This window comes from Cebidichthys violaceus, unplaced genomic scaffold, assembly GCF_023349555.1.
Source record: "Cebidichthys violaceus isolate CVI_PGR_0920_01 unplaced genomic scaffold, fCebVio1.0.p SCAF_62, whole genome shotgun sequence".
Lineage (NCBI taxonomy): Eukaryota > Metazoa > Chordata > Actinopteri > Perciformes > Stichaeidae > Cebidichthys > Cebidichthys violaceus.
In genome coordinates, this window is record NW_027176839.1 from 1,076,280 (window position 1) to 1,099,735 (window position 23,456).

At 40.4% G+C, this 23,456-nt stretch overlaps 1 protein-coding gene across 3 annotated transcripts in view; it reads left to right on the top strand.

The window, feature by feature from the left end:
- The window catches only part of pnpla7b (patatin-like phospholipase domain containing 7b), a 38,359-nt gene extending 15,267 nt beyond the window's left edge, over positions 1–23,092 (top strand). For all 3 annotated transcript variants that reach the window (XM_068734261.1, XM_068734263.1, XM_068734262.1), the window contains 20 exons: positions 76–153; positions 2,784–2,989; positions 3,091–3,222; positions 4,426–4,549; positions 4,658–4,847; positions 5,562–5,711; positions 7,534–7,597; positions 7,864–8,032; positions 9,155–9,337; positions 9,418–9,536; positions 11,909–12,065; positions 12,253–12,369; positions 12,785–12,854; positions 13,225–13,341; positions 14,813–14,961; positions 15,182–15,334; positions 15,426–15,542; positions 19,735–19,819; positions 19,972–20,102; positions 20,241–23,092. In XM_068734261.1, coding sequence (XP_068590362.1) covers positions 76–153; positions 2,784–2,989; positions 3,091–3,222; positions 4,426–4,549; positions 4,658–4,847; positions 5,562–5,711; positions 7,534–7,597; positions 7,864–8,032; positions 9,155–9,337; positions 9,418–9,536; positions 11,909–12,065; positions 12,253–12,369; positions 12,785–12,854; positions 13,225–13,341; positions 14,813–14,961; positions 15,182–15,334; positions 15,426–15,542; positions 19,735–19,819; positions 19,972–20,102; positions 20,241–20,306 — 2,577 coding nt within the window. In that variant the 3' untranslated portion in view covers positions 20,307–23,092. The remainder of the gene's footprint in view (positions 1–75; positions 154–2,783; positions 2,990–3,090; positions 3,223–4,425; positions 4,550–4,657; positions 4,848–5,561; positions 5,712–7,533; positions 7,598–7,863; positions 8,033–9,154; positions 9,338–9,417; positions 9,537–11,908; positions 12,066–12,252; positions 12,370–12,784; positions 12,855–13,224; positions 13,342–14,812; positions 14,962–15,181; positions 15,335–15,425; positions 15,543–19,734; positions 19,820–19,971; positions 20,103–20,240) is intronic.
- Positions 23,093–23,456: the final 364 nt, after the last annotated feature.

The window sequence follows — 23,456 nt, forward strand, 5'->3', positions numbered from 1 at the left end:
AATCATGAATCCATTTTTGTTGAGGCAGTTAAAACTGACTTCAGACAGACTTAACATTTACTGTTATTTCATCAGAACCCCAGTCTGCTGGAGGGGAGGGTGAATCTTCGGCAAGTCAAAGCTGGTTCTGTTGTGGCCCACCAGGGAGACCAGGTCAGTGTGTCGGGCAACACTTACACAAACTCGCCTCTCCATGTGTTGCTCTTTGGGGGACAGTTTATTAAAGCACCAAATGCATGTGTTTCTTTGAACAAACAGTGTCCAGGTTTTCCACACAGTGACACAGCTGGGTGGGCATATGCATTAAGACAGAAAAACAGATATTACTACTGAGTGGTTACACAGCACTTTTGTAGTCCCACGCACTGGCCAGGTGCCAGGATGTTTCTGTCATCAAATATAATTCTTAGATTTATCCATGCAATAGCCTCAGAACTACATATGGCTACTGTTTCAAAATGAAAGGGTACATTCATTAAGCACTCATATAAGCACTAATTATATTCATGAGCGATGGCCCTCAAAAGAGACCACGAGAAGCAAAAAGCCGGCAGGCTAAGAAACCAAAACAAAGAAATAGTGTTCTGTCAATGGAGCTCCTTCTCTCCAGTTCAGTACTACGGACAGCAGTGCACCTACACACACACGATGGAGGACACACACACCCCCTACACACAGCAAACACCTACACACACCATGGAGGACACACACACACAGCAAACACCTACACACGCCATGGAGGACACACACACCCTACACACAGCAAACACCTACACACACCATGGAGGACACACACACCCTACACACAGCAAACACCTACACACACCATGGAGGACACACACACACACACACACACACACACACAGCAAACACCCTACACACAGCAAACACCTACACACACCATGGCGGACACACACACACAGCAAACACCTACACACACGCCATGGAGGACACACACACACACACACACACACACACACACCCTACACACAGCAAACACCTACACACACCATGGAGGACACACACACACACCCTACACACAGCAAACACCTACACACACCATGGAGGACACTGTAACGTGAGTGGTTCCTGCCCCGTGTCTAAGCGGGGAAGGATTACGCACCTAACACAGTGGTCACTCCGTCGGCTGTCCCTCCTGATTAGGATTAGGTTCCTCTCTTAGGGGTCGGAACAATATCGTCGGCCTTTTATCTCACCCCTTAGCTAAATTGTTAGGATTTCGGAATTATTGTCTTCTTAAGAGTCTTTTACGGCAAAGCCCTAGGCGCTCTTAATGAGATGTAACCCTAACACCCTTTATGAATAGTTATGTACATCGTCTATACTTTACTAATGCCTATTGTGAACATCTCACCAATTATGACTAACACTGCCAAGTCTTCACCCAGGGAACTTACCTCAAGCTCCTCTGATTGCTTCAGTCGTCACTTCTGATCACACCATTTATGGACAAGGAAGAGGTTTAAATTGTTTTAAAGAATCAGAATACTTTATTTGGCTTCAGACACTTACGAATTGTAAGGCTGTGTTTTTATTCAAGTTTTTCACATAACAATCACTTACAACAATTTCAAGTCAATGAAACAGTCTCTGTGTCACAAAAACTAAGTCTAACACTCCTTCGAAGGGGTCTTTCCTCTACTCAGTTTTCACTGATTTGCTATGCTATATAATCCAGGTATCTCCTGGTATCTCCCCCTCCTCTTCTAAATGTCTGCTCTGTTCTGCTGCTTTTATTCTGTTCTAAGGCTGGAACCGATTCTGAAGAGGAAGAACTGTATAAGTTTTGAATGACTACTTTATGTAAGGCACATATGCAGTTTATATGGTTAAATCACATCTATCATGAATTACAACAGTTTATAGGTTTAATCACCTCTATCAAGAAATAAAACAGTATGTTTAATGGTTATACTTTGAATCAAAAAGGTTACAGGTTATAATAGTTATACTTTCATACTTTTCTACGATCTCTCAACAACACACACACTCACACACACAGCAAACACCTACACACACACACCATGGAGGACACACACACACACACCCTACACACAGCAAACACCTACACACACCATGGAGGACACACACACACACGCACAGCAAACACCTACACACGCCATGGAGGACACACACACACACACACGCACAGCAAACACCTACACACACACCATGAAGGACACACACACACACACACCTTACGTATAGCTTTTATATATGATGATTTTAATGTAAAGTGTCTTTGAGTACTATGAAAAGCGCTCGATAAATACAATGTATTATTATTATTATTACACACAGCAAACAGCATTTACCATGCTTGTATTGTTGATAAACAATGCACGTGATAGGTCAGTGTCAAATTGCATCGTAGCAGTCAGTGTGAGTGGGTGATGGTGTCCAATATTGTTTGGCTCGTTTAAAGTACACATTTTAAGAAAAAAACAGATACAATTCAGGTTTTAAACATAAAAATATGATATCAGACTCTAAATGTTACATATGGAGCTGCTGATACCAAAAGAATTTAGTCTCTTCATCTTCTCTCCATTTTTGTAAAACGCTTTGAATTACATTTGATATGTTTGAAAAGTTCTATGTAAATAAGACTTGATTGATTGAAAAGTTACCCAGGCTACCCACTCATTTGAGAAATATTCTTGACACTCATTGAACACCATTGAAATAACATTTCCCCAGGCTTCTAAGGGAGGCACCACATTCCCGTCTTCCAGACCATTTCTTATATTTCCTCTCCCCAGGATGTGAGCGTGGAATTTGTCATCTCTGGGTCGCTCCATGTTTACCAACGTATGATAGACCGTGAGGAGGAGAACTTGCTGTTTGTCACCCACCCAGGGGAGATGGTGGGTCACATGGCTGTTCTCACGGGGGAGCCCCTTATCTTCACTGTCCGAGCTCACAGAGACTGCACCTTCCTCTCCATATCCAAGGCCCACTTCTATGAGTAGGATCAAGCTCATAGACAAAACATTCAGGCTTTTTTGGGGGTTTTAAAGTAGCTTCACACTCTAGGATGTAATCAAATCTGTGTTTTTGACTTGGCAGGATGATGCGTGAGGAGCCCAGGATGGTGTTGAACGTAGCTCACACTGTGGTGAAGAGAGTGTCACCATTTGTCAGACAGATTGACTTTGCCCTGGACTGGATGGCTGTGGAGGCTGGCCGTGCCGTCTACAGGTATCTACTCTATGGAGCTGTTGGTACCAAAACAATTAATGTGTCACTAACATTGACAGTAATGAGATATATTTTAATAAACTTTATTACACCGTGGAAGCAGTAATTTGTTTAGCCACTCCTTCATTTATGTAAATTGGGTCTTATGCAAGAACCATTCATATTTTGAATATTCTATTAGGTTTGAACACAATTTGTGGTCCAGACCTGTCGTAGGAGTCATGTACTATTAGCGTGCTGTTATCCAAGCCTACATTTTTCACTAAAATTGTTGAGGACAAATATACAAATGAGGATTGTATATTTCATTAGCATTTTTGAGTTTGAAAACCCTTACTACATACACTTCACAATTAGGTTGACATTATGTTTGACGTTTAGGCTAATATAATTCTACATGTATTCATAGAGCCTAAAGATATCACCATTAACATTAGCTATTGATGCTATTGTGCTCAAATACTAATATGAGCTTGTTAAATGTTTTGACCTCCTCTTGTCACAGCCATCAATCACTTTGCTGTGGTGAGATGTTTTTCATATGGAATCATTTCTTCTTTATTTCAGTGACAGTTCGACCCTCAGGTGAACAGCATTAACAGCTCTGTTGTTTCCATCGTTCTTTGTCTTTAGCAGGTCTCTTAATTCTGCTGCTGAGGCTGTTTAAAACTTTATGAGTCTCTGAAAACAGGACCTCTATATGCGGGCAGCATGTGTAGCCCTATATGCTATTATTGGGAAAATGACTATGCCAATTTACTATATTCATGGTGTGCGCTCATTTACTCACAGGTGGCATTCCTCATGCTCACGCTGGTCATTTACACAGATATCTGAAGTTAGGAGCGTTTGCTGAATCTGACGTGGCTCATTCAAATTAGCTCACTGTACGAAAAAAAGGAAGAGCAAGTTAAGATAAGAATACCAAAATGTTCTTGCATGAATCAATGTTCTTGTGTTTTGGAGACACTAGAAAAACATGTGAAAGGATACAACAAAGAAAATACATAAAGAAGTCTATTATGCATGTTACATTTAGGCAGGGAAAATGACAGCAACAGAGTATACTGCAATAATTATACAAATTCTGAAAATCAATGTATATAGATGTGTGAAAGAAAAATGTATTATAATAAATAAATGAAATCATACATGTGGATAATGTTTGATTTGGTTGCTTTCTGATCGCCTGGTTGTTTTTAGACAGGGGGACAAGTCAGATAGCACCTTCATCGTCCTCAGTGGCCGACTGCGCTCTGTCATTGCAAAGGATGATGGGAAGAAGGAACTGGCTGGAGAGTATGGCCGTGGGGATCTGATTGGTGTGGTGAGTGGTCAGAAACTGCTGATAAGACACGATTTAAAGAAACACTGGAGCAACGCATTTTTAGGCAATGCACATTGCAGTACAATATCTGTGTTGTGGATTGTCCAGGTTGAGGCCCTGACCCACATGAACCGAGCCACCACGGTCCACGCCGTCAGGGACTCTGAGCTTGCCAAGCTACCTGAAGGGGCTCTGAACTCCATCAAGAGGAGGTATCCTCAGGTCGTCACCAGGCTGATTCACCTGCTGGGACAGAAGATCCTGGGCAACATGCAGCAGGGCAATGGACCCCTGGCTGGTAATTACACACCCTTTTTGTTAGTGTGTTTCAGGATGGGACTGAATTGATATACTCTACTAAAAATAGGAACATTGCCAGTTTTCATATGGAGATTTTAGTATGAAATGAGATCCAAATCAAGATATATGCAGGGGTTTAGTGCTATTTGTTTATGTACCGGAGCGCACCTAACTGTTAAGTTGTAGCCTGTTTTGAAGGTTATGTAACCACTGTTCCTATGGTGGCAAGTTTACACACATCAATCAACTATAACGACAGGATCAGATGTTAGACAAACTTCATGAAGGACTAATATGTAGATAGCAGTGTGCTTACTCACGGCTGCTCACTGTGTTTACCTTTATTTAATCTCCTGAAATCAGACTGGTCGGTTATAACTCGATTTTCTACTTTTTTATCAAGGAGACGTCCGGTTCACATCAGAGCCTCTTTTCCACCTTTCTTTTCAGCAAAAGTAGTGTGACATGTTTTAGCCTTGAAACACATTTCTGTTTGCTGAGCTGTCCTTATCACGTTTAACTGGGAATAGCGCAGCTATGAGTATTTAATAATAACCACACCTGCTGATCTATATTCGCCTCCACCCTATTGGATGCTAAAAGTGGCAGAGCCTCACTCTGCATATACAAAAAAAAGCATATATATACACTATGGAATATATACAACATTTAAATCTGAAATGTCCAATGAGAAAAACACTCTGTCCTGCAGCTCAAAGTCTTGCTCTCCACACCCCCACCAGCAAATGGGATGCTGGAAATCCAGCTTCCAACCTGTCTACCGTGTCTATCCTGCCTGTGTCTGAGGAGGTCCCCCTCACGGCCTTCACTCTGGAGCTGCAGCATGCTCTTAGTGGCATCGGTACATGCACGCACACACACACGCACACAGTACTTACTTCACTTCGACAGGTTACCTGAAGAGCCATGGTTCACAGAGAGACCACTTCACAGAATTTGTTCAACATGAACACATCATTTTCATGCCACGTTTTATGGGAAAAGCCATAGTAATGTTTTTTTGGGATGTCCCGCCATACGTACGCCTTGAGGGAACTTCTTTAAATTTGGCACAAACATCCACCCACACTAAATGTTGAACAGATTAGAATTTAGTGGTCGAAGGTCAAGGTCTCTGTGACCTTACCTCAAAGAGTCACGCTAATTATGACAATTTCACACTCCTGTCTAATAGGATCAAATGATGAAGTAATGACATTTTGGACAGACATGGATGTAAACTGCAACTTGACTGGTTGGCTAAGGCATACAACTGTATGGCAATAATTCTATCTGGAAGAGCATATTTAGGTCAATGTCAGAAATCAGTAATTTTCTACTGATGGTTTTGGATTTTCACAGAACAAAACTTTTCTTTCTACTAACCCCAGGGAGCAGAATGGATCACATTCAGTGTCTAAAGCCCCCCCCCCCCCCACACACACACACACACACACACACACACACACACACACACACACACACACACACACACACACAGGTGTTTTCTACCATGTTGCCTGATTAAACCTCCTATCGGGACACTGTGTGGATGTGTGCAGACTGGGTTCAATTGACAGCTCCCTCACTCCTCCTGTGTTGATCTGTTGTTCCTCCTGTTAGAGTAGGACAGTTTATACTGTGACCAATGGCTGTGCTCCACTACATAGTGGCAAGGATGGGGAAACACATTTAAATGGCGTGCACTGTGTATAAGGAGATATGTATGGTGTTGTGGCGAACATGAATCTTTTCACAGATTTTTGAAGTGTTGAATAAGATTTGGATTCAGCCACAACAAGCCATCTGAAATGTGTTTATTAGTCTGTATTGTTAACAATACTGCTGGTGGTCATTTTTAAATTGCTGCATATTTGATTGAATTTGGTGTAAAAAAAAAGGTGTTTGAAAAGGTGTTTTTTTGGAGGGCAGAATTCTGTTTTTTATTTTCCAAATTAACAGTATAACAAACAATGAGAGGACTATGGGATACACTTACCTAGTATCCTTTGGGTTTAAATGAGGAATTACTCCAATCTTTTTAAGAATACAGATGGTTATTATTGATGTGTATGTATTTATGCTCATGCATGCATTTTCCCATTGTTAGTGTACAATTCAATTGGCCACTTATCTGGTTGTTGCATTGACAGACAGCAATATATTTTTTCTACTACTTTTCTTACGAGAAGGGGTGTCTCGACTAAGAGTTTACAATCTGATTGGTCAAGTCTTGCCTATCGTCAACTGATCATTGAATCAATCTTTTTTTTCTTTCTGCTCATTGATCCCCCTCTGTTTAAGCTTTATTTACCTATAGATAAATGGTAAAAACAACAAACCTATTGGCTGAGAAACATGTGACTATTGCTTAGCTGTTGTTTCAAAACAGTTGACAGAGCTGTTTGTTGGTGTGTGTCGATGCGCCGCTGTCTGTAGACCTGAAACGTTAGTCATCCCCATTGTGAGGATGAAACATGCACTACAAACTAAGCACAGATGAAGAGTAGGGAAGTGAAGAAAATGTATTGCAAAGACATACTAATACTATACCAATATCCACTTTTAGGGGTTAGGAGGATCTACTTTAGAGTCTGCACTGTGATACATTTTACTAGAATTTCATTCACTTTGTCTTAGGTCCTATTTTAAAAACTCATTTGATGTGTTTCTGTTTTCTGAAGGTCCTACTCTACTCCTGACCAGTGACATTATCAAACAGCGCCTAGGCTCTGCTGCTCTGGACAGGTAAACTGTGTTTGAGTGATTGAAACGTAGGAATATAAGTAATGCATTCAGATTCTTTGAAGTTCATAAGGCATTGTTGGTTATTATGTTTGGTTCTCTCTGAAAACAACACATTGATTAAGAATGTCTATATACACAGCAATACCACTGTTACTTCATTTTAAGTTACATACTTCATGAGAAACAGACATGATTTGTTTAACAGATCTTATGTAATGTACATGGTCAACAGTTATATACATACGGTTGTTCTTGTTATTTTAAAGTGTCCATGAGTACCGTCTGTCCAGCTGGCTCGGGCAGCAGGAAGACATCCATCGCATTGTCCTTTACCAGTCTGACCCTAGCCTCACGCCTTGGACCCAGCGCTGCATTCGCCAGGCTGACTGCATTATCATTGTGGGACTGGGTGAGCAGGAGCCCACTGTGGGTGAGGTCAGTTTAAATACACTCACGACAGGTCAGCTGCTGTAGCTCTTTTAGCAGAAAGTACACGGGATGTTCTCATTTAAAAAGTTAAATAATACCAACAAATTCACTTCAGTGAAGAATGTGATGCGCTAACACACATCAGCCTGGATTGATATAGTGGGACTGGAGCTGTCACACCCCAACTTTACGATGCCTTGCATACGAACCATTCTCTCAAGTTGGGATGACTAATATGGGTGTGGAAATCTCCACACTGGAAGTGACATAACAAAACTCGAATGAACAAATAAATTAAATCAGAGAATGTATTTCACAAAAGAGAGATTTGTATTTCACAAAAAAATATTCATCAGCCAATGGAAGGATTGAAAAAGACAGAATTAGAAATTAAAGGGTAACTTCGACGTATATTGACGGTGAGGAGTTACGCTGTGCTATTACATTACAGCCTGTTTAGTAGCTGCCAGCTGCAGTGTTCTCCCTCAATACTGGACCAATTTAAAAAATTCAAAACACAGTTGAATAACAAAGTTACCTTTTAAGTTTATTTAAAGCATTTTACTTTTTGTAGTCTTCCTTAATGGTCACAAATAAGATGAGTGTGTGCGGATAAGGTAGCTTAATGACATATTAATTATGCTAATCAGCATAAGAAGTTTTTAGTGGGGCAGAATGTCTGAGGCTCAACTGTACACTGTGTCATTAAGATGAGGAGAAAGATTTCTTCTCAAGTTGTAGTACTATTCCATATTGTTTGCAAAAATCGCATGCGCATATTCAGTTTCAGGGGGAATTCAGAGAAAAATTTGGAATTTCAAAGTTGAGGAATTAAGACTCATTTCCCTACCTTGAAAATACTATTGAAGCCCTACGGAGAAAGGTTGCAAGTTTCTAGCAGTTTTGTCAGCAGTTTCTTTGCTAAATGAAATTAGTTAATCTTTACAAACTGTAGGTAAGTACGCCAACCCCTACAATTTATTGTAAAGCTAAACCAGAGCTAATCAGCCTTATTAGACTATTCACTTTGACTTCAGCCATACCAGCACATTTCCATTCTGCAATGGATGTCCACGATGAGCTGAGTGGAAGGTATATCTGCTTCGTCTTCCTGTTATCCACCTGTAGTTGGAGCGAATGCTGGAGGGAAGTGCAGTGCGTGCTCAGAAGCAGCTGGTGTTGCTGCACAGGGAGGATGGCCCGCCGCCCAAAGGGACGGCCGAGTGGCTGAACATGCGGAGCTGGATCTCCAGACACCATCACCTGTCCTGCCCCCGCAGAGTCTTCTCCCGGAGGAGTTTACCTAAACTGGTACTAACTGCCAACCAACTGAGTATTTTATGGGCAATTCTGGTCCAGTTAGCAAATGCTTCATTCTTGGGTGTTTTCAGAGAGAGTTGTACCAGCGCGTGTTTGAGAAGTGTCCAGATCGTCATTCCGACTTCTCTCGTCTGGCCAGGATTCTGACAGGAAACAGCATTGCCCTTGTGCTGGGTGGAGGGGGTGCCAGGTACACAAACACATCCAATACACCAGCATTGTAAGACTTAACCTCAAGTAGCAATTACATACCCTGCAATCACAATCAAGTACACTATACATAGTAGCTATGTTTTCATCCAATTATTGAGGTCAGACAAAAGTATCAATACGAAACAGAAAACAACTGATAGTCAATTTTAATTAATACATGTGTGTGCAAATATGTATATTCCAATAAGCAGGTATATTCTCACTGTTTCTATTCTGTCTCTCACTGCTCTGCCTTGTCCTGGAGCTTTGACGAGGTAGGTAGTGTATTCCTCTCAGCTATGATCTGACACCTGGTAGACACAAGACTACAGGAGATATAATGCTAATAAAGTGTTACTGCACCCATATATTTACTAGCCTCCAGTATTTGAATGGGTTTGTGTTGTTACTGCCACTTGTCTGTTGACCTGTAACTCTGTAAACCACTTTACTTCCAATGTATCAATTTTAACAAAGTCATTTAAAACAGCGGAAACTGTGACATTTTGTGACATTTTCTTACTTAAACTATTTTACATTCATTTAGCTGTTTTTTTAGCTTTTATCCAAAGAGACTTACAATAAGTGCATTACACCATGTGGGTACAATCCCAGAGGTGCAAGGATCATGCAAGTACATCAACCTCATCAATTACCTTTTCATTGCTATTCTGTTGCTATGGCTGCTTTGGTCCAAAGCTTTGGTCCAAAGCAGTCAGACAGCTGCATTCTGGATGAGGTCAGATGGTAGTCAGACAAGCAGAAATTCTTTCTAGCATCCTGAAATTCCACGGGACCATTAGATCAGCCCACTGTGGTGCTGGAGCAGCTCCTCTTGTGAATGTACACGTGGGAGTGGCAGTCTTTCTGGCACTGTTTGTAGGTGAATGGGGTGGTCTTTCAAATTGGCTTGTCTGTGGGCCCTCTTCTCGTCCCAGTGAAGCTCTTGAAGTTCTTGAAAGCTCTGCATACCCCTCTGGATTTCAAACCCCCACTTGCTTTTTGCCATGGCTTCCCAAGTATTTGTGTAAATGTTGTTGGCTTTCTGGTCACGTTTACATACGTCTTTGTAGCGTAGCCCTGGTGGCCTTTTCCCTGAAGCAAGCTCTCTATAAGGGAGGTCTTTAGGGATCCTGCCATCCTCCATACGGTGCCCATGACCAATGCTAGCAAAGGTGTCTCTTCTTAAGGAGTTTGGACATGGATGTGATCTTTGCCCAGGACAGAACATCCCTCTTAGGCACCTCATCTTTCCACGAGATGCAGAGTACTTGGCTTAGGCAGCACATATGAAATACATGGAGACTCCTATCCTGGTGAGACTCAAGAAACCAAGTCTCGCTGGTATACAGGAGCCTGCATTTTGGTCAACCTTGATAGGCTTTTCCAATCTGTCTGCTGAATTCTGTCTCCAATGACAGGTTATCTGAGATAAATAGAGTAGGGGCGAGTAAACAGCCTTGCTTTTCTTCGCCGCGGATGTCGAATGCTTTACAATTCTGTGTGTTGAGTATGGGTTTGAGTAAAGATTGTTTCCTCTAACTGCTTTTAGAGAGAAACAACCAGTTATCAAAGAGGTATTGATGAGTTGGGTGAGGAAAAGAAGGTCAGGAGCAATAGACTCCCTCAGGGTGGCTCTGTCAGTATGCACAACCGCAGTGTTGAAAAGGTTGGGGAGCGTACCAGGACTGAGAAAGTCCAGAAAAGAGAACAATGTAGAGAGAAGATGGTCTGTGGCAGAGTCGGGAGGCATGAGTGCGAAGAAGTCAGGTGAGGGGAGAGCTGATAGGACAGATGAGGCAAGAGAGGCAGAGACAGGTGGGAAGATTATGGTGGATAGGAATAGTATGTGTGGAAGAGTGAGGTTTGGGAGTTTGAGAGAGGGGGAGAGATTAAGATGTGAAGAAGTGGTCAGAGCACAAAGAGGTTAGTGGTAGAGATGTTTCTGGTGAATATCAGGTTGAGTTGGTTTCCAGAGTAGGAGGGAGGTAAGAAGGTAGAGAGTGAGAGAGCAAGAGAGCGACAGAAAATGGGAAAGGTGGTTGGTCAGATGTAAACGTCTCTGTCTGGATGTTGAAGCCACAAAGAAATACAAGCGGGTGGCCATCTTCAGGGATGTTAGATAGGAGGATGTCTAGTTACTCAATTTCTGAGAGGACCTGGTGGGCAGTGGAGCACAACAAGGTTTTATTTTAACAGGTTTTTTAAAAGAAAAGTCAAACTCTCAAATTATCACTACTGGCGACATTTTACAGATCCTTAAAAAAATCTGATTGTAAATATAAGACAGATGAACTTGTTAGAATTTACTTTTTTGATAATGGTTGATCAAAATGAGATGTTATTTGATGGAGGACTGTCTCTTTTTAGGGGTTGCTCTCAGGTCGGTATCCTGCGGGCTCTGAATGATGCCGGGATCCCGGTCGACATGGTGGGCGGCACCTCCATCGGCTCCTTCATGGGAGCGCTGTATGCTGAGGAGAAGAACAACAGTCGCATGAGGGTCCGGGCTCGTGAGTGGGCCATGGTGTGTTGACATTATACTGAAGTTTCATTTGAAAATGTTCTTGACAACTGCTCTAATATTTATTTATATAAGACTTTTCTCTTCTTGACACTAGTTTTCTTTATGTAAATTCCATTTCTCAGAGAGACTTTTTGGGGAAAGCTAACACTTTTCTTCACTTCCCTTTGCAAATTCCTTTCATTCTCAGGATATGACCTCATACTTTAAGAAGATCTTGGATCTGACCTACCCTGTTACCTCCATGTTTTCTGGAGCTTCCTTTAACTCTGGCCTTAGCTCGGTCTTCAAGGGCAAACAGATAGAGGTAAGGTGAGGGGTTCCCCAAAAAGACATGGAATAAGAGCTACGCATTGAGGCAGAGGAATTATTAGACTTAGCTAAATTTAAGGGAACACTGGTTTTGTTCCAAATCACTTAACAAGGAAAGTGTTACCTGCCTCTAATACATCTGTTCTGCTGTGTGTGTTTATCATCGTGTATTTTATGTAGCATTATCATTTGGATTCAGTTACCACAGCTGAATGTGCAGTACGTCTTTATACCTTTATTTCACACTCCATTATTATTCTGGGATATAACATATACAGTATTTACCAGTTAGCACATTTCCTTGTGTTAAAACAAGTTGTAGTTGTAAAACAGTAAGCGCTTGTGAGATTGCATCTTTCAATAATATTGGTCTGGTACTTAATTACAGATTATATTTCTGCTTTTGCTAGGACCTGTGGCTACCGTACTTCAACATTACAACAGACATCACAGCTTCCTCCATGAGAGTTCACACTGACGGTCTGTGCAACTTTGGACTTTTTATTTATTTATTTTTCTTCTTTTTAAAAAATATCCAGCTTCTTTTTTTCATGATATAAAATATATAATTCAATATATTGAATACATTTATATTTTTAGAATCCCTCTGAAACCTTTTTTTTTATTATAAAGAAAGACTTGTTACTGAAATAAATGAGTTAAATGTTTACCTGAGTGGTGGAGAATAATGGGCAGCAAAGCAAATGTACATGTAATTAACCAAAACATTAAATAACACTCCTGTGGTCTCTATATGACTTGGATATGTAAAGCATGTTCTAATAGTACTTAAAGTCTTTTCTCTCTTTTTGTAAACCTGTTAACAATTCACTTCTCTCTCCTTCTCTAGGTTCGTTGTGGCGGTACGTCCGAGCCAGTATGTCACTGTCTGGTTACCTGCCACCTCTTTGTGATCCCAAAGATGGACATTTACTTATGGACGGAGGGTACATCAACAACCTGCCTGGTGAGAGACACTAACATGGTGGTAGTGGACCTAACTGCATATGCTGCACATGACTGGGAATTATATATTCCATAACCAAATATTTAAATAGCACCTTTTTTTTCAGCAATTTGTTTATTAGTTTTCCCTTACTGATGACAATAGTCAAATATATAAAGTAAAATAAATCAAAGTGCAAATCAGAAAAAAGTGGCATTGCTAAATGACTGCTCCTGATCTCTTGGTATTTAACAAAGGTTTTTTTTGGAATGTTGTGTTTCTTCTCAAATGACACAAGGGCTCTATTATTAACGACATCTTGGAATTTTGAAAGACCTCGGTCTGCCCATAGTCGGAAGCCTCCGTCAGATCTACCAGGCACAAAGTCCTCATTACCCTATATTTGACTAAAGCAAGAACAAGCCACCCAACAATTCACCCAGATATTTTTTCACAGCATGCCAGAAATCAATCATATTCAAATACCTGTAGAGCACATGTACAAGTGGAGGGTAGACTAAAGGACACTGCATAAATCTCAAGCCAAGATGGAGGATATTTTAGATGAGAAATAAAACTAAATGCTTCTCTGCTGGGCTGCCCAGCAGAGAACCAACTCTACAGGAGATTAGGGCAGCGTAGCCCCTCTCTATCATACGGTAGGTACAAGAGAGATAGACATAATGTGGGACATTTTTTATTCCATATAAAGTTGATGAATAACATTTTCAGTTTTGGAAATAGATGTGGAGGTGGTGTTAGGGGAATATTCTGAAATAAATACAAATGTTTAGAAAGAATATTCATTTTCAGCATGATAATCCTGCCAATTAGTGAGATTGGTAGAGAGCTCCATCGCTCTAATGAATTAGTGATCTAGTCTACAGTAGAATCATAATTACATTGAATTGTGTCATCTATATTAGGTACTATTTGTTTGCCTAGATTTGTGCAGTGGTCTGTGCATGCCTCATGTGTACATGTGTGCATGCCTCTGACCAGGACTACTTCTCTCCTTTCCATTTATTAGCGTAATTAAAGATTTAGAATTTTTGATTTTATAACCCGATGTTTTGCATTGGGTTTAGTAATGCAGGGATAGAGTTTCCCAAGTGACAAAAAAAATGATCACCTCATTGGCAGGCAGAACAATCCGGTGCTCAAAGTACTCAACCAGTACAGCAGATTGTCTCAGCAGTAGTGCTACTCTATATAATAGACTTACCCAGTACCCACAGAGTGTCAAAGGTGAAGACTCAACAATAACAGAGATGTAAGACAGAGGCTACTATTTATGTCCTTTTTTCATTGACAGATACCTTCATAACTCCTACATGTAAAAACTAAATATAAATCTGTCTTGTGAAATTGCCAAATAATTTTGTGATCATGCCAAACGTCAATGCTCACAATAAGAAGCTGATTGAGAAAATATGTTTTCTGGGCCTCTAAAAACTGAAAATAAATGTGTTTCTCTCATTTTGGGATCTAGCTGATGTGGCTCGTTCTATGGGGGCCAAGGTTGTGATTGCAATCGATGTTGGAAGTCGGGATGAAACCAACCTAACCAACTATGGTGACTCCCTGAACGGCTGGTGGCTGCTGTGGAAACGCTTCAACCCTCTGGCTGAGAAAGTTAAGGTACTCTTTCATGAAAGATGTCCTCTGTAGTTATTCTTGTTTCCATTTTCCAAAAATAATTCAAACATGTAAAGTGGGAAAATTTCAAAATTATCACCTGCTGAACTTATTTTAGAGAAATGGTTGAGAGTCTATATGAGAATGGTAAAATCTAAGTACACTGAATATACCAGTGCCAGTCTTCACAGCCCTGTTAGACTCAGCTAATTTTATCTTCCAGGTCCTGAACATGGCAGAGATCCAAACCCGGCTTGCTTACGTGTGTTGTGTGCAGCAGCTGGAACTGGTAAAAGACAGTGAATACTGCGAGTACATTCGGCCGCCCATCGACCACTACGGCACACTAGAGTTCGGCAAGTTTGATGAGATTGCTGTGAGTACACCCTCGGTTTCTCATGTTATTCATGTCTCTTCCACCTGATGGCTAAGAATCTCCCACTAATCCTTTTTCACTGTGTCTGCAGGAGGTGGGATACCAGCACGGAAAGACATTATTTGATGTGTGGCAGCGCAGTGGCGTGATGGACAGCATGCTTAAGGACAGACATCAGGAGGAGTTCCACAAGACCAAAACTGGCCATGTGAGTACAAACTACAGACACTACTAGTCCAGACTACTAGATTTTAAAGCCATGATCATGTTGTTTTGTTTCATCATATTGCAGACCGGTATGGACTTTGTGTTGATACAATTCAGAATATATGGAAATGTCCTAAGAATGCCCAAAATCAATAAATCTGCCAGGAGGTATGTGAAATGTTTTCAGATTAATTAATTAGGGCCCGAGCACCGACGTAGTCGGAGCGGAGGACCTATTGTTATTCTAATGTTTTTTATTATTAGGGCCCGAGCACCGACGTAGTCGGAGCGGAGGACCTATTGTTATTCTAATGTTTTTTATTATTAGGGCCCGAGCACCGACGTAGTCGGAGCGGAGGACCTATTGTTATTCTAATGTTTTTTATTATTATTATTATTATTATTAGGGCCCGAGCACCGACGTAGTCGGAGCGGAGGACCTATTGTTATTCTAATGTTTTTTTTAATTATTATTATTATTGTTATTAGGGCCCGAGCACCGACGTAGTCGGAGCGGAGGACCTATTGTTATTCTAATGTTTTTTATTATTATTAGGGCCCGAGCACCGACGTAGTCGGAGCGGAGGACCTATTGTTATTCTAATGTTTTTTATTATTATTATTAGGGCCCGAGCACCGACGTAGTCGGAGCGGAGGATCTATTGTTATTCTAATGTTTTTTATTATTATTATTATTATTATTATTATTATTATTATTATTATTATTATCGTACCAGTTTCATCGCAAAAAGGAGGTGCTTGGGATACTGGGAATCTTTTGAAATTTGGCACAAAATTCAATCGTGGTGAAAATTCCAGTATTATTGGGGTGTCCAGCTGCGGCATGACATTTTGGCTCGATAGCGCCCCCTACAGAGTAGCCCCAACTTTGGGTTTCACCTAGCTGTATGAAATTTGGTAGGTATGTGGAACGTGATGGGACGTACAAAAAAGTCAAAAGGAGGTATATTCTAAACCAAACAGGAAGTCAGCCATTTTGAATTTTATGACGTTTTTGGACCGTTTCAAGGCGCCGTACTTTAACGAACTCCTCCTAGAGATTAAACCCGATTGCCTTCAGATTTGGTCAGTATGCTCTTGAGACCTTGGCAGTGAAACGATACTCAAAGATCAAAAAGTTATCGAACTATGTGTCCGTGGCATGGCGGCAAAAAAACACCATTCGCCATGAAACAGGAAGTTGTTGTAACTCGGCTGTACATTGCCTAATCTGCTCCAAATTTCTCATATGTCATAACATCCTGACCCTGAACACATGTATATGACAATTTTGAATCATAGTAATAGCGCCACCTAGTGGCAACAGGAAGTCATAGGTTGTGTACTTTGACACCCTACTGCTCACAGATTAATCGGATCCCTCTCAAATTTTGTCACAAAAGCCTTAAGACCTTGATAATGCTTCATTGTGAAAATTGTAGGAAGTTGTCGAAGCGTGGCGACGTGGCGGCTCTGCGAATTTCGATCCTTCGCCATGAACGAATAAACTGATGTAACTCGACTCCGCATCATCAGATCTTTACCAAATTTCACATGTTTGATTAAACTCCAGGCCTGAAGACATCTGCAAGCCAATTTTGAATCATAGTCATAGCGCCACCTACTGGCAACAGTAAGTTAAAGTCTTTATACTTTGGCTTGTTTCTCTTAGTTGGAAAATCAGATCAACATCAAATTTGTTCCACACAAATGTAAGAAGTTCATAATGCCAGTTCTCTAAGCTTTTGATGTTTCGTCGAACGCCGTTGCCGTGGTAACGCAGTCTTCGCCGTGAAAAACGATGGTCATTTGGAGAGGTTAAAAAAGCTCGAAACACAAGCAAACTTGACACACAGATCACAAGGCCAAAATGTAGTTCTATAATATGATTTTATTCAATCAGAGTGTTAAATCGGCTCAATAGCGCCCCCTACAAAATTTCGATGAAGCAGCCCTCGCAGTACGTTTCACATAGATTAACAAAATTTGGTAGGCACATGTATCACATGTGGACTTAAATAAAAGTCTCTTGGGGCCATGCCCTAAACCCAACCGGAAGTCAGCCATTTTGAAATTTGTATGAATTTCTAGTGTCGTTTTAGACATTTCCAGGGGCTTTACTTTAACGAACTCCTCCTAGGGAATTAATCAGATCGACTTCAAATTTGGTCAGAACAATCTAAAGATCTTTGTGATGAAAAGTTACTCAAAGGTTGTTGTTTCGTGAAAGGCTGTTGCCGTGGCAACGCATTCTTCGCCACGAAAAACAAAAGTGTTTTTGAGGGGCTAAAAATGCTCAAAACGTAACCAAACTTGTCAAACACATTTAAAATCCTGAATGTAGTTATCTGATGTCATTTTAATGCTTCAGAGCGGCAAGTCGGCTCGATAGCGCCCCCTACAATTTTTTGACGATGCAGCCCTCGCAGTACGTTTCACCTAGCTGTATAAAATTTGGTAAGCAGATGTATCACATGTAGACTTAACAAAAAGTCTTAGGGGTTCATGCTCTAAACCCAACCGGAAGTCAGCCAATTTGAATTTTGTATGAATTTCTTGTGGTTTTATTTCCTTTTCCAGGTGCTGCACTACGAACTCCTCCTAGGGAAATAATCCGATCAGCTTAGAATTTGGTCAGAACAACCTAAAGACCTTAATGATTAAAAGTTACTAAAAGCTTGATGTTTCATCGGATAACATGGACTTGGTGTCGCGGCAATTTTACATGATTCGCCATCATCCATCAAGCTTTTGTAACTCAACCTTACTTTGTCAAAACTGCCCCAAACTTGACATGCTTGATTGCTGTCGAGATTTTAGGACTTCTGCATGCCAATATTAACTCATAGTCATAGCGCCACCTACTGGCAACCACGGACGTAAACAGAATTCTATAATAACAGCGGCCCAAACAGGGTTTGTGGGCACACCATGAGAAAAAGACTTCTCTGATCTAAATATGTGCAAACTAAGATGCTTGGAGAACAAAAGTTAATCAACAGTGTTTTTCAAACCATGTCAGTGGGCATTAGTATAAATGATCTGTCTAGAGCTTCTACGTGAGAATCAGGTTAAATGTTACAATGAATGCTTCACACTACAATCTAAAGTTACAGAAGAGCTTAAAATGAAAACAGTGTCAAATTAAAGTGTTCAAGTAAAAACAAATGACACTGCTGTTCTGTTAACTTTCATGCAAGTCCAAATACAATCAGTAGGACACTGCAGGGAGTTGAACTCCATCCCAGTAACCTGACAGTCTGTTATGTTACAAATACTGAAGCACATTCACACGTTCATTTTCTTAATGATCTTAACAGGCTTACATTTATGATTGTATCGGGGGTACACTCAAAACATTTGAGGCTTAAGACATGGCAACATGATCTTGCTACGCTGCTGGTCGACGCAGGAAATATCATCTAACTTGTGCATGCAGTGTATGATGGTCACAGAAATGCATTGCCGCATCAACCAGAGTCCTGCCAGTACCCTTGACGTGCGTGAAGTTGCGAGGGCCCGATCAATGCTGCTTGCAGTTTTAATTTAAAACTATTATTATATTACTATTATTATTATTTATAAAAGGCTTCAAATAAATAATTTTTACATTTTTAAATCTGAAATAGCTCACAGATTACCTTCCAATTAACAAATCTGTAACTCTTAGAATCTGCAAATATGTTATACACTAGTATAATATCTTTGAAATACATTTCTCTTGTGTTCTTCTTTCACATAACTAATAGAATATAGAAGTGTAAAAAATATGCAAAACCAAATTATTCCAAGGAACATACATTAGGGCTTTCTCTGTAAATTCTTTTATCTTGTAAGGGGTCCTTCCTCAGCTGAAAAAAAAGTGGGGTTGCCCATTGTTTTGGTGAAGAAGTGTCTACTGTGCCTCCCTCTACCCTCCACCCTCTACCCTCCTCCTCCCTCCGATCAGGGGCCTCGTCCCTCTTGATGATGTGTGTCTTAAAGAAATATCCACATCAATTGCTCCATTGGGATTAGTCCCTGCACATATGGAATATGTATATGTTTGGAGAGATAGTCTCTTCTCTCAGAGAACCAAGGTTACAATGTAACCAAGTGTTCTAAATCATCAGTATCTTCAAAAACAGTGGGATTAAACTGAATTGAAGCTGATTTAAAATCATCTTTGTAATGATGCGGCTTGTCTCTTTCAGGTGGTTACCTGTCCGAATGCCTCCTTCACAGACCTGGCAGAGATAGTGTCGAGAATCGAACCTGTAAAGAATGCCTTAATCAATGGTTAGTTATCAGTAAAATATTGAAATCCCAAACCAATGCATAAAAAATGTTATATATACATTGAAAAAATCTTAATATCAAAGCCTACTTTGACTTCGGGTGTATCTCTGAGTAGTATAAATAAAAATGGGTGCTCATGTTGTCTCATTCAGAGGAACTGTCTGATGAATACCAGACAGACTATGATGAGGAGACGGTGGAAAGCGCTCTATCTGACTTTGAGGCGTTCACTGCCGGCAGTGAACACACAGAAGGAGAGGAGACGGCAGACACTGCTGAAACTGTATGTATAAAACCAACATAATTTATTCCTTGTAAATCAATGCCGATCCATCACTCCTTATCTCATTGGCACAGATACAATCATCCTTAAGTAAATGGAAGACAGTGATGACTTTTCACTTGTTTTCCTGCTCCACAGGATGAGGAAGTTCAAGTCCGAATTCGACACCGGCCAAAGAATGCCCAGCAAAGTCCGGGGCCATGACACCCATCAAAACCATGACTGCCTGTCAGGGTTGCTAAAGATGGTCCACAACAAGCGCATTTCAATTCAATATTTCTGGAAACCTTTGATAGATTCACTGAGTTTGCATTACAAACATGTGGCCTGTACTCTTATCCAATGAGCAGCCAGGTAGCATGCTCAGTGTCTTCCTCAAAGACACATAGCAGGAAACAAAACAGTTGATGGATACAGTGACTTGTTGTTAGGCTCAAGGGAGGTAGTTTTGACAGAGTGAAGAGCCTCAATGTTTCGTGTACCTTCTAGACCTAATATATTTCAGTGGTTTAAACAGTTAAGTGCATAGAAATAAAATAGGAGTAGAATGGACATTCCCATTCAACTCAACGTAGCTGGATGGTCAGATCTGCGGCCATTTTCATATATACCTTTGCAATTGTGACCGCTGTAGCAGGCTAACATCCCTATAAACTAAACTGACTTATGGTAAGTCGCAGACTTGGTGAGGTTTTGCATAAATGACTATAACAAGAAGTGACATAGTAACGTTACAGTAGTAGAGAGGCAGAGTAAATGAGTCAAATTTAAAAACTGAATGCTTCATCCACACTCTTTTCACAGCGTAGGAAAACACATTACTATCGCCAGATAGGTGACAACTTTGTTTGGCTGTATTTTCTGTAACCACTGAAGCATTTAAGTATTGTGGAATTAGGAGGCTGGCTAGCTAACTGGTGGACAGCTGGCTAGTTAGCTATTTTGCTTACTCCGCCATACTAAACTGGTCACAAACAATTAGTTGAACAGTGAGCTGGTGGGTGGCTGGGTCCAACGTTCACTCCACCTCACTCCCAGTCGCTCCTGAGAAGGACAAGCGAACATTCGTTACCTAGCTAACTAGCCAGCCATCCGTCTCCGGAGCTGCGTCCGTTCTAATCCCTGGCGAGAGCTGCGACAACACTTTGCGGCCCCACTGATGTGTGTTATCACCATAACAACTAGCAACAATTGCCATTTTCTTTTTTACTAGTCAAATGACCGCTATAAACAGTTCAATGTTTGTTCTACTCCTATTCTATTTCTATGTGTCAGTGACAACCAGGGTTCCTGCTCCTAAAACATCATGGAGATTCCAAAAAGGGAAAATATCTGACTTCTGTCTTGGGAACATCAAAGAATTTTACAGATTGGTTAATTAATAATAATAATAATAATAACTTTATTCATATAGCACCTTTTAAAAACAGAGTTTACAAAGTGCTTTGACAGACAAAGCAGCAAAAGCAAGGCAATAATAACAATAAAAGAAAGCTCAGTGAGGCAGTCGATACGATAAAAATAAACTAAAATAAAAAAATTATTTAAAAAAAATTGTAAAATAATTTTGTGAAATCAACAAATAAAAATAAAACAGAAAAGCGATGACATCACATTAAAGCCAGTCTGTAAAAATGGGTTTTAAGAAGTGATTTAAAAGAGATTACTGATTCTGAGAGCCTTATCTCCTCAGGCAGCTCGTTCCAAAGCCGAGGGGTCACCTTTACGGTCACCTTTAGTTTAAAACTTCAACTTTGGAACAGACACCTGAGGATCTGAGGCTGCGAGCTGGCTCATAAGGCGCAACATTTCCTCTATATAGGTTGGAGCCAAACCTATACGTGCTTTAAAAGTGATCAGTAAAATCTTAAAATCCATTCTAAAACGTACAGGGAGCCAGTGAAGAGAAGCCAGGATTGGGGTGATGTGATGTCGTCTGTTAGAACCAGTGAGAAGCTGCTGCTGCGTTCTGAACAAGTCGGAGGAGAAAGAGTGACTTTTGGTTGATGCCCGAGAGAAGGGAGTTACAGTAGTCGAGTCTTGAGAAGATGAACGCATTAATGACTTTTCCAGGTCAGGGTGAGAGAGAAGTGGTTTGATTTTGGAGATGGTTCTAATTTGAAGAAAACAGGACTGGACAACTTTTGAAATACTACTCCTAAGTTTCTGACAGTGGACTTTATGTTAACGGGCAGGGGGCCAAGAGCACTTTTAATGGGAGTGATAGGGTTTGGGGGACTAAATATTATGATTTCTGATTTTGAGTTGAGTTGAAGAAAATGTTGTGCCTTCCAACAGTTTATATCATTCAGACAGTCTAAAATAGCAGCTAGGCTTCTGGGGTCATCAGGTCTCAAGGGAAGGTTGTGTGTCGTCTGCGTAGCAATGAAAAGAGACGTTATGACATTGGATGATTTGACCAAGTGGGAGCATGTATATAGAAAATAAAATGTGACCTAAAATTGAACCTTGTGGTACACCACAGGTAATGTGAAATGTAGAGGATGCGTAATTGCCTATGGTGACCGAGTGGGTTCTATCTAAAAGGTAAGAATAAAACCAACTAAGTGCAGTGTCTTTGATGCCAACCCAGGTTTTAAGACGGTTGATTAAAATATTGTCCATTGTGTCAAAGGCTGCACTTAGGTCTAAAAGAATTCAAATGGAGCGCTCCTCCCTGTCGGCTGTTAAAAGGAGATCATTGGATACCTTGAGGAGGGCGGTTTCTGTGCTATGTAAAGCTCTAAAACCTGACTGAAACTTCTCAAAGACGTTATTAAAACACATGAAAGCTAAAAGCTGGGTTGAAACCACTTTCTCTAAAACTTTCTCTAAATCGGAAGTTTAGAAATGGATCTAAAATTGCTAAGAACAGAGGAATCAAGGTTAGGTTTCTTTAAAAGAGGTTGGAACACAGCATGTTTAAGGGTTGATGGAACAGTTCCTGTTGCTAATGAGCTATTAATAATCAATAAATAACTGGGCCCAACTGTACTACTAAAATGTAGTTGGTATAAAAACAAGACAGCACGTGGTTGATTTCATATGGGATATGATTTATATATATATATATATATATATATATATATATATATATATATATACACACACACACACACACACACACACACACACACACACACACACACACACACACACACACACACACACACACACACACACATATATATACATACACACATATACACACATACACACATATATACATACACACATACACACACACACATATACATATATATATACACACACATACACACATATACATATACATACATATACATATACATACATACACATACATATACATATACACATACATACACATACACA